General features: G+C 35.5%; 1 protein-coding gene across 1 annotated transcript in view; it reads left to right on the top strand.

Moving 5' to 3' along the window:
• Positions 1–309: 309 nt before the first annotated feature.
• The window catches only part of LOC125237399 (vinculin), a 90584-nt gene continuing 77988 nt past the window's right edge, over positions 310–12905 (top strand). The window contains 1 exon segment of the mRNA XM_048144438.1: positions 310–468. Within this exon segment, the coding sequence (XP_048000395.1) occupies positions 412–468 (57 nt within the window). The 5' untranslated portion in view covers positions 310–411.

Here is a 12905-nt window from a genome sequence, read left to right as displayed (position 1 = left end):
CCTGTTATGTTAGCCGTTTTATTTCGTTACAAATTTTCCTCCTTAGATTCTCGTTGTTAATTAAGACGTAAAAAAGTTTTATAAAACGGAACAATTTTTCTTCAGAAATATTACTTTATTTAACCATTTTCATATCAGAAATGTGACAGTTACGAGTAAGTGGCGCCCTCGTTTATTTTCTACCATTTTTTATCACTCTTTACCCTTTTAGGAGTTTCTAATGTTATTTACTGGTAACATCGCTCTAAACGTCACTCCCTCCATCTCTCCGCACCTCACCTCACCTCAACACTCATTAGTATTTTTCTATCCTTCTTCGTGTTTCGTTGTGTTTCGTTCACCGTTTCTACTTAATTGTTTCTTATTTGTGTTTATTGTCTAATGTTAAAATAGTGTCTGTGTACATCCAAAATGCCTGTGTTTCACACGAAGATCATCGAGAGTATATTAGAACCGGTCGCTCAACAGGTGAGTCCTGCATATTTTACGAAATGACTTTGGTATTTATAGACTATTTTAGCGTTCTAGTTTTCTCGTGTAGGTGTCGAATCTTTCGTTTATTGTTTACCGTATGTTTTCGGTTTACGGATTATGTCATCGGTGGCTGGTAGATGGGCTAAAGTCGCCGGTAACAGCTATATTTGGTCCGCCGGCACACGCCATATTTACGTAGGTATCATATGTTACTTGTAGCCTTGTTAATTAGCGAGTATATCAAGTGTTTATTGGTTATTTCGAACGTTAGATCGTTGTTGAGTCTTGTTTCTTGTAGAACATGAGCTCATTGCAAACATTTTCTTGTTATCTTGGAATTTATGTCGTTGAATACTGAGTAAATCAATTTTAACGATATATTTCAAAGATGCTGTTGTTTTGAATCTTAGAAACTACTTCAGCGCGCTATTAGTTGAACTTCTATATTGTAAATCATCAAGCTTTGCAAGACATTTATTTTTTGCAAATAAATTCTAACTGTTCTCTAATATAGGCAGTCAAAACTATGTTGTTTTCCTTTTTTATCATGCTTCTTTTGTTTTGCTTGAAACTACTTCAGCGCGCTATTAGATGAACTTTATATTGTACATAATGCAAATAAAAATGTAATCATGTTGTTTTCCTTTTTTATCATGCTTCTTTTGGCTGTTTTAATATTTAAGTACATAATGAAAAATGTAATCATTATCTCGTATCAAATTGTTTTCAAGCAAATTTTAAGTTAAACTTACTAAATTATCTTAGATTGCACACTTATCAAGGATTTGTTTATTTTTGACCCTTCTCTTTTATAACAAATTAAAACCACAATATTTATAAATAAATGTGCTAAGACATGTAAATACTTATTGGAAAGCAATTACCAATGGTAAGAGCATTATCTGTGTGACCTTGTTTGTGTGGCCAAGGTCTTATGCAACTGTATCCTAGCTGAACACAACATGCATATTGATTGTTTAGGAAACTAAAAACCTGGGCACTACCATCACAGCTCATAAATAACAAAAGTAACAAATTTGAAACTAATTGATGACTCATCGTCATCATTTAAGAGTTCCAATAATGAAACATTGAGAAAACTGAGTCACTCTTGTAAGTGTTGTTTGGATATAACAAGTTCCGAGAAAAAAACAAAAGGTAGCCTATGTTCCCTCCATCCCTTCAACTATCTACACTTAGAAAAATCATGTCAATCGATACGTCATTCCGTTTTGCCGTGAAACACGGGCAAACAAACAGACACACACACTTTCCCATTTATAATATTAGTATGGAGTATGGATATGGGTAGATTGTGGGCATAGGCATTATTGACTATCATTAAATCACACATGTTTATTTGCAGTTCAGGGACGTATATAATTGCTTTAACATCTTCACCATTAGCTTTGAAGTTGTCCAAGGTTGAAATGTTAATTTATAGTGTGTTTGAGAATGTATGAACACATGTTTTAAATTAATAATACAACAATAACATTTTTTTAATTACAAATGGGCTTACTCATGACCACAGACTAGCCAAAGGCAAAGACGTGGCCTACGATGGAGTGAGCTCGCCCAGAAGATGCCTGTTCACTCTTGATTTGAAGGTTGCCGGGTTATATGAGCTCGGAAATATAGCCGCCGGCAAGGAATTCCACTCCTTGGCAGTGCGCATAAGAAAAGAAGAAGCAAAGCGCTTCGTGCGGATTCGTGGAATATCCGCACACAACATACAATATTATTTAGTTTCTTATGGTTTAAAAAGTGTTTAAAATCCAACATTACAAAACTATATTTACTTCCTTATATCAAAGCAATTCCCCCCGCGAACGCTCCGGCTAGCGGCTGTGGAATGAGCCCCCTGCCGAGGTATTCCCATTTCCCGATGAACTCTACACTATGGGGTTCTTCAAAAAAGTAGTGTACAAGTTTTTAATAGGTTGGCAATGCGCATGTGACACCCCTTGGGTTGCAGGCGTCCATAGGTTGCGGTGACCGCTTTCCATCAGGCGGGCCGTATACCTGTTTGCCACCGACGTGGTATATAAAAAAAGCAATTAATTATGTATTGGAATTGGTTAGATAACAACAATTATACAATTGTATGTAGGTACCTACTTCCTTTTTCCTGGTTAAATTAAAGGAAAATGTAAAATATACATATTAATTAAGCATTTAGCAAACCATAGTTTGTGGTTTATGGATAAAAAATCCAATTAAAATAAAATACTATTATGTAGGCTTTTCCAACATCAAGCTGGTATGGTAATGCAAAAAAAAAAATTTGGTTTTTGCCTCCTTATCATTGAAATACAGAATACCCATATGTTGTAACCCATAAGACCTTTATTAAATAAATAATAATAAATAAATAATAAATAAATATTATAGGACATTCTTACACAGATTGACTGAGGCCCACGGTAAGCTCAAGAAGGCTTGTGTTGTGGGTACTCAGACAACGATATATATAATATATAAATACTTATATACATAGAAAACATTCATGACTATTAATACCATGAATTTAGTTTTTGGCCTAATAATCAATGATCAGTAGAACATAGAAAATAAAATTATAGTCTGTCCGCTTTAGAATCTACGGCGAATTTGATCTTAGAAATCGGACATAAGTTTCTTCTGGTGTTAGTTCCCATGAAATTCTAATTCAGTATTGCCACAATAATTACGACAAACTTTCCCACACACATACTCGATTTCTTTGTTTGTACTTGTGACATAAAGTACGTGAAACTATGAGAAACCGAGCTAGTAGCTAGGGTATGTGACCATAGTATTTTATGCCAAAGAAATAATATGAAGGAACATACTCAAACTATGTGACCATAGTATTTTATGCCAAAGAAGTATGTGACCATATGAAGTCTATTTTTCCAGTATTTACGTCTGATGGTAATAATTTTATGTGGCTGAAAAAGTCCATTTTTTCACCTGTACATGTATTTTTTAAAATTTTCAAAGGCTCCTGAAAAGACCAGCTGTTTTAAAATCGTATAAATTATCTATCTTTTTCTTACAATTTGATTTGCTAAAATCGACACTGCGAAAATCTTAACCTTAAAAAAAACGAATCTTCTGTTTATTTATTATGATAATTAATAACCTCTCAGTTTGTGACCAGTGTAAAAAAAACTAGAGGTCGTTCATTAATCACGTGACGTATAACTTTTATTTTTATTCCACCTTCCAACTCCCAAAAAAGTGCAAGTTTTTTTGCTTGAAACACACTTTATTACTAAAAACATAAAGTCTAACTTCGCATATCAATAGCTTAAAAGCAATCAACCCATTATTACTTTTTAGTAATTGTATTTAAAGTTTACATTCGCGCAGCAAATTTTGCAAAGGGCAAAGTCAATGACACCTAACAGCTGTGTGTAAATGAAGTGATCTGAATAAAATGAAAAGGTCATATCTGACGTTGTTCCAAAGTTACATCCACTTAATGCAAAAAGGTCGTATGTGCCTTTCTTCCAAAATTTCTTTTTTAATCAAGTATGGCATGGAAGAAGGACGTATGTGGTTGTGGTGAGTTTTGGAGTGCGATTTACTTTTGTTTTGTAAAGTGGACTATTGTTCGTGCCCAGTGGAGCGTTCCGTAGGGTTCAGTGACATGATTGAGACGTATATACTGTTTGTCATTGTTGACAGTAATGTCTTTGATATAACGAATGTTGCGGTCCATTATTTCAATAAGAGCAGTTTAGTTGGACGTAAGGTAAATTATACTGACTGTATTTTTTCTTGTTTTTGCACATATTACTTTTTAAACATAGTAGACGATGTAGGTACTAACGATCGTCAGGGTTGAATGGTCCCAACCCAAATGTCGCAATGTCGACAAAAAATTCGCGAAATACTTTTTTATATCGGTAATTCGGTAACAGTCAACCTACAATTTTGATCACATTACAAGTTCTAGTTTTCGATCTATCTGACCCAAAACGCGAGTTATTTTTACCACATATCTAATAACGGTTTGGCAGTTACTGCATATAGTTATTCTATCCTATCTTTACGTAATATACTAGGTTTTGCCCGTGGCTTCGCTCGCGTTAAATTTGAAAATTGCAGAAAGTTCAATACAAACGTCCACCCCCCTATTTTAGGGGTAAGAAAGAGACAAAAACAGCCTATGTCACTTTCCATACTTTCAACTATGTCCACTTAAAATATCACGTCAATTCGTCACTTCGTCGCTTTCACGGCAAGACGGACAAACAAACATTTATAATATTAGTATGGATGTATTTTGGCGAGCATATATTATCCGAACCATGGAAATCGCGTTGACGGTTCCTTAGCTACGGATTATGAAAATTGGCAGGTTTACAAACAGATGCTCAAGATTGTATTGTAACCTTTAAACGCGACATTTTGAAAATATTTTCAGGGATTTTAGCGTGTTATATAAAATAACAATAGATTACATTTTTCCAAGTAACGTCTTTTAGTAAAGTTTTTTTGATAAAACTAACATACTTGTTCCTGATGTTGTACAGATTTCAACCTCTAAGGGACCCTTGAAATAGCCCAGTGAAGGTCTTTAACAACAGCCTTTCTGTTTGCGTTGGTAATTGTTTTCGAGACAGCTATGCGCTACAGCCTTCAATATCTAGGGACTCCTGAGATAACCTGGCAAAGTTCTTGGATAATGCACGACATTGACAGTCGGTACGCAGCTTCATAAAAATATGCCATACGGCGTTATACTGTGCAACTATCCATGGTAGATGTAATTAGTTTCAATCAGAAAGAAGTCCAGTTCGAAAAAAAAAAAGTTATAGGCCAAAGTCATGGTTAACTAGTAAAAATAATTATTTTTAAATAAACTATATGTCTTATGGTATAGAAGTGATCTGTGACAGTATAATAAAAGATGTACATGTATGTAGATGTAGATGTATGCCGTTTACAGATGTAAGAAGCGCTTGGCATCCGTTAGCTCGTTGGGTGGACGATATCCGCAAAATTGCGGGTCACAAATGGATGAGAATAGCTCAGGACCGGGATACATGGCGTGCTAGAAGAGAGGCCTATGCTCAGCAGTGGGCGATAAAGGGCTGACATGATGATGATGATAATGTAGGTGGTAAAAACCAATTATTTTTTGAGACATTTCTTGTAGGTGGTAAAAACCAATTATTTTTTGAGACATTTCTTCTAAAGCCTTCAATAGTTAGGGACTCCTGAAATAACCCGATGAAGATCTTTAACAGGGGCCTTTGTGTTGATAATATTTCCCAAAAAAAACATCTGGCCACTAACAGTAGGTCGTCGTAGAACGTCACTCTGCCTTGCCCTCATCTTCGGTTGTCAATGAAAATGTTTATTGTTTTCGAGACATTACTACTCGCAACAGCCTTCAATCTCTTGGGACCTGAAATAGTCTGGCGAAGGGCCGAAATAGCCGGGGCCGGCGGAAGCGGCGAGGACACACCTGTTAATTGCCTCCATCTTGGCTCAAATCACTGTCTATCTTATCTTTGGGTTAAACAAACAGTAATTATAAAAAAAAAATTGTAACTTTTGAGAAATTTCAGGGAGGTCAAGATTTTTTAGAAAATGTAGGGTCACACAGGCTTTTTAGGAACCGTTGTGTATCTGTACCTCAAATACGTCTAAAAGAGGGCGTCCATTAAATACGTGAGGTGTCCTTTACTTCCCCTTACCCCCTTAAGTTCATATCACCTTATGATGTGAGAAAGAGGAGGAATTCCAGCAAATATCATGTATTTTTTCTAGTAAAATATAGTAACTTTAAACACAACACATGAAACTTTAGTAGTTTCATGTGTTCTGCCTACCCCTATATGGGATACAGGCGTGATTGTATGTTGTATGTATGTAAAATATAGTGTAAAAATGCGTCAAACTACATCCAACTAACTAATCAAGTTTAGGCGAATCCCAGTTGGGTACTTTAACATAAAGCTCACGAAGAAAAGGAAAACCAAATCAATTCCGGCTTCTCCACGAATCTTCAATGCGTCGCCCCTGTAAAATAGACACTATTAGTAAATTTATCAGTCTGCTACAGTCGCAGTAATTCCTTACAGTTTGCATTGAATCAGGTCTAAAAGCGGCAAGAGCAAGTCTGCATAGTGTCACTTTCAGGCTATTTGCGTCTGCGAAGCGACAAGCCCCTCTTTATTGATGAGGATTCGATCTAAAATACAGATGCGATCGACTTTTATGTTATCGTCAAGCGATGTGAAAACACTAAAAAGATCACATACACAAGTTTTTGATTTGTGTTCTTAGTGTGAAAGTCAGCAATTCCCATCAAATTGAAATGTCATCATAAGACACTCTCTTTTCACACGTATATCATACAAAGTGTAAACAATAACAACAATAGAAATGGTATAGTAAGTAGTAATACTAGTGATTCAGATTGTATTAAACTTCAATATTTTGCCGGCTTAGCAATTTCGCTTACACAGTGCTGAATGTTCAAGTAGCTAGCTGTCTGCCAAAATATAATACTTCCGTATAACACCTGTCAAATGATTTCATCACTGATATTGTATCTAAAGGTCACATTATGTAATCCAATGCAATGTTGCCAGGTGTCATAAAATATTTCTATTCCCGCCACTGACTCACGCTCGTTTTGTTTAACCGTCGATTTTCGCGCCTTCCGTTGGCGCCCGAATTTTAAATATAGAACGCTTCGCAATCGGCCGTCGTTTGTTTTTAAAACGTAAATAAAGGTTGGAAAGGGGTTACACTGCATCATTGCGTCAGACTAATGTATACTTTGGATTAAATTAATAAAGCTCATTTTGTACAACATTGAAGAATAATGTTGATGTGACATTTTCATAGTTGCTTGTTTTGTTTTCGCGACAGTCTTTATTAGCTTTAGTTGTGTTTTATTTCTACCTATGTCCCCTATTTTCATATTTTGAATGGTGTTTCTCAATCAGCCGCCGTGTTTTGTTTGAAACGGTTAGCAGCATTAACATGACAGGCTGTCACTTAAATTGTCTTTATACATTTTTAAGTGTTGAAGTTTTTATAAATGACACGAAAAATTAATAGTTCAGGTAAAAATTGCATTTGTTTTCGCACTTCAGTGAAATTCCTCGTCTAGCTACAGGCATTTCATATTTATGAGATTTGTGTTTATTTATAATCAACTAAAAAAAACTTTTACAGTCTAACGCTGATTCGCTAGAGCGTAACAAATGGTTATAAAATAAACAACGCTCGCAATGATATGGTTTTATGGAGCATCATTATCCCTATTCGTTCTTCAATCAAATACGATTGCCAGTAATTTCGTGTTCTATTTATGAATTTACCGCCGGCGCTAAGTAACGGTTATGAGCACTTAAATTCAATATAATTTGAACTTCGAACACGTAATTGGATGACGTCATATCGATGACGCTATGTGGAGTAGCGTTTATGGGCATTCGGGCGTGTTTTCTGAGAAATTTCTCGATAAGTTGACGATGTTTTATCCTTATGCCGTATAAGTGAAACGAAAATAATATAAGGCGGATATCATTAGATTTATCAGTTAACGTTTGGATTTATTGCTTTTATTTATTTGTCATCTAGTTAAAGATGAAAAAATCGACTACCTGTAATATTGCACACAAAACGAGTGTGATGTATCAATCTCAGTTATGTATTTAGTTTCTTTTTAATTTTGTGCTAACTAGGCGCTACTTATTTTTTTGCCTTATTTCAAAATCGTGGTTCGTAAATAAAATTGTATTTATTGTTTAAAGTGTGTTTCCCCTACCTAACTACCTACCAACTACCAACCTACCTGTCTTACGTAATAAATGAACATACCCGAACTCAATATTTTTTTGCCAAATATTATTATAGAAACTATTCTGTGATATGTACACATTAGATACATAGACATAGGTATAGAAACAGTGAAGAAATCCCAGCTATGCAGGTCCACGGTCGAGCGTAGGCGCCCACCATATGGCGAAAATCATTTGAATATCGAATGTTATAGTTATAGCGGGCTATTAAACGAACTGATTTTAATTTAGGAAGGCTAGAGTTTTTGATCGTATTGTCAGGATTTAAAGGTTAGATTTTACGAACCTGCGCGCCATTTTGAATGACACTATATGTAACAGGCTATTAAAAAAAAACAAATTCCAAATTCGATTTTGTCGTTGACATAAATTATTTGGGGAAGAATTATGATTGCCAAGTTTAGAGGTCGTCATAAAAATGTTGTCATACTATGCTTTTATATCCTAGATACTAATATCTGACCGGGATAAGTGATACGAAATGCAACAATAAATATAAGTATTCGAGACAGACCGAGCATTTTTTTTTTTTTTGCCACTTTTATGAAGTGTGATATTTCTTTTATTAATTTTATATATAATAATTGCCTTGACATTAACTATAAATTTAATAAATTAATTAATATATTAATACGTTATATTGACATCCATTTCCCAATTAAAAAAATCCAGTGCAAAAAAAAGTCTAGGGTGCCTTGGATGACTGATGAACTGGCGGAGTTAATTAGTAAGCACGGCGACCTTCATGAAATGAGACGTCAATATCCCAACAACCCCATACTTTCGGAATGTATTGACCACTACTCTAAGCTAATCAAGTCCACAACGTTAAAAGCCCGTCAAAATTGTATAGAAAATAGACTTATGAGTAGTGGAAACCAATCGAAAGAAATTTGGAAAATTGTAAATGAAGAAGTAGGTACAAAATCGAGATCTGGATGCATTTCTTTACGTGACCCTACATCAAACCAAATAATAGAAGGAAAGAACTTAACAAACACATTTAATTCTCATTTTCTTACTGTAGCCTCTAAGTACGTAATACGAAGTGATATGTCAAAGTCCACAGATTATGTACGTATGTATTTAGGAACGTCTGACGTGCCTGAATTTACTCTGCCAGTAGTCACTCGCGAGACCTTGGACAAGGCTTTTCAGCCAATGCTAAGAAAGCGTAATACTGCGGATGCCTTCGATATTTCCCCAAATGTCCTTTACTGGATATGGCCTGTGGTTGGCGACGTGCTTGTCGTCCTCATAAACCAGATGTTCGAAACTGGTACATATCCTGATGTTTTGAAAAGCACTAGGGTATGTCCGGTTTTTAAAGGCAAGGGCGACAGGTGTGATGTCAATAACTATAGGCCTATTACAATAGTACCGACATTATCAAAAATAGTTGAATCTGTCTTGTCGTCCCATCTAATGAGTCACGTGGAATCGAACAACCTGCTTACGAACAACCAATTTGCGTACAGGCAGAAAATGTCAACCACCTCCGCGGCGTACAGGATGTTCGATTGCATCGTGACTGGGATGGACGATAGGAATAAAATGGCTGGAATATTGTGTGATCTGTCGAAGGCATTTGACGTAATAGATCACAAGTTGTTATTGAATAAGTTAACCTTTTATGGCGTCCAAAACCAAGCACACTCACTGTTTTCGTCCTTTTTGTCAGGCCGCAAACAAGTAGTCAAAATACTTGCGGAAGGAAAGCAGTTGCAATCTGACGTGGGGGATATAAATATTGGTATTCCGCAGGGCTCAGCCCTCGGAAACACATTATTTCTGTTATTTATAAATGACCTGCCGTCGAACATTGCAACTGGTTTGTCTGTATTGTTTGCGGATGACACCACCGTGTTGGTAAGTGCAGACTCTTACGACCAGCTGAGCATAAAGATCAGCGATGCGTGTACCGAGTTACAAACTTGGTTTTCAGCAAATGGGCTCTTACTTAACTGCACCAAATCAAATGTAATGCTGTTCTCTGGTCGGAGGGTCCCACTGCCACCGTGTATGGCTAGCTGTCCGATGCCACTATGCAACGAGAGTAAGTTCCTTGGCTTTATGGTCGACTCTAATCTGAATTGGAAGTGCCACGTCGACAGTGTTTGTAGTAGGTTGGGTAGTGCTGTCTTTGCGTTGCGAAAACTAAAACCACTTATTTCGAGTGAAGCTCTAAAACAGGTGTACTTTGCTCATTTTCACTCCATCATGTCTTACGGTACGCTTATCTGGGGCAACTCTACAGACGCTAACAGGGTCCTCCTAATACAAAAAGAGGCATTAAGGACACTTGTTGGAGTGAAATGCCGATACCCCTGCAGAGAACTTTTTGTTTCGCAGCGTATATTGACTCACTACTCACAACACATATTCGAAGTACTCATGTTCGTGCGCAACAACATAAGTCAATTTAAACGAGTACACTGTCCGGGGAAACTGCTACGATCAACAGGACGCCTAAAAAGTGTCCCTCGTCGCATGGCACTTTCAACAAGGAACCCTCGTGTCATCGGACCGACTTATTTCGAGCACCTACCCGCCGAACTAAGAAATGAGCCAAGTGACGAAACATTCAGGCGTCAATTGAGAAACCTTTTGGTGAAAAATCCTCTATACTCAATAAAAGAGTATATGGAATTGAAATTTTGATGATTTGTTGTTATTATTATTATTAATTGCTATTGTTTTATTTTTGATATTTTTTACGTAAATGACGATCCTTATTGGGAGATTTAATTTTATTTAAGATTGTTATTTTTATACTTATTTTTGTTGACGATTCTTATTGGGAGATATTATTTTTACATTGAAATTTAATAATGACATTATATTTTCATCTTTTATCTTTGTGTGTGACATTCCTTTAATAATCGATTTGTATTTTGATTTGTAAGTATTTACATACTTATGTTAATTAATTTTTAATTTTAATTTTTATTAATTTGTTTTTATTGTTAAATTTTGGAAAATGACGATCCTTATTGGGGGACACAATATGATGATTTATTATTATTATTCCTGTTATCTCTAAGTTTTTAATTTTATGACGATCATGATGGGAATTCTTATATTTTTGTACAGAAACACAAACTTATATTGTAATTTTTTTCGTGAAATAAATCATCTATCTATCTATCTATCTATTTTTGAAAAAAAAAAATGCTATTTCTACTCAGAATTACTACCTTTTTCAATCCTAGTAGTAAAGAAAATTTTTCCCATACGATTTTTTCTTATTTTGTTACCATTTCCGTACATGTTGTATGGGGTAACAAAAGAGGAAAGTAACAAAAATGTATGGACATTCTGGGACACTTTTTGTCTCCCAGTGAGATTGAAAGTACTCGGTGTCTGTCTGCCTGTCTGTGTGTGTCTGTCTGTGGCATCGTTGCTCCCGAACGGATGAACCGATTTCGATTAAGGTTTTTTTGTTTGAAAGCTGAGTTAGTCGGGAGTGTTCTTAACTTCTTAGCCATGTTTCATGAAAATCGGTTCACTATGTCGCGGTCGGGGTTTTTTTCAAAATTTTAATTTTGTGGTTAGTTTATTTATTCCTTTCATTTAAAAATAAACAACCTGATGTATATGCTAATTCACCGCTTGAGGTAACGTCGGCAATCACCGGATATGAAAATGTCAACAGCCGGAACATGACATTTCGCTCCCTTTCTGAATTCGGAACGAGACATTTTGGACGTATTATTGAGGGACTTGTCTTTATTAGTAGAGTTTCTACGAGTACTTTACGTTGATTCGAAAAAAAAAAACAGGAGAGAACCAGATAAATATAAGTTGTTAAACTCACCTGTAAATCAAGATCAGCAATAACAGAGCTGACTCAAACACATTCAGAAAGGTTACTTTTGTGGACAATGTTTTAATAACCGAACCACAAAATTAAAATTTTGAAAAAAACCCCCACATAGAGGACCGATTTTCATAAAAAATGGCTAAGAACACCCACGACTAACTCAGCTTTCAAACAAAAAAACCGGTCAAGTGCGAGTCGGACTCGCCTACCGAGGGTTCCGTACAAACTTTCAAACTCCCCAGTTAAAATAATCTCATGTTTTCACATAACTCTAACGACTTGACTAGAAGACAAAAGTATAGGTACTAATGAGCATTATTGTGTATAGCGCCATCTCTCGGTGAATTCGCTAACTAATTTGCGCGACCATAGTATGTTGGTTTTTCAGGGATTATTCTTTATAATGTTAACCGATTTAAACAATTTTTACTTTATTGGAAAGAAGATGATTTACGTAACATCTCGTATTAATTTGAAGTACTATATACATCCGCAAAGGTGGGTAAATTAAAAGTAAAAATCTGAAAAGTTTTTTGTGAATTAAAAAAAAAGTTTTCAAGATACAAACACGATTATATTTTTCCTGTAATATTTAGCATAAAACCAATGTTTCCTAAAATTTTCTTAATTTTTCGTTGGTAAACTTCGGAGATAAGGGGGGGGGGGGGGGGAACGGTATTTTTTTTTACATTTTCCTTCAAAATTCTTTTTTTTCCACAACAAAAAAATTATAAAAAATAGTTTATTTACGTTCAATTTGAGCTCTTTCTAACGATACCCCACTTGACCTA

The sequence above is a fragment of the Leguminivora glycinivorella genome, chromosome 21, assembly GCF_023078275.1.
Source record: "Leguminivora glycinivorella isolate SPB_JAAS2020 chromosome 21, LegGlyc_1.1, whole genome shotgun sequence".
NCBI classification, from domain to species: Eukaryota; Metazoa; Arthropoda; class Insecta; order Lepidoptera; family Tortricidae; genus Leguminivora; species Leguminivora glycinivorella.
The sequence above is the reverse complement of the archived record's forward strand: the minus strand, read 5'-3'. Positions and strand labels throughout refer to the sequence as shown.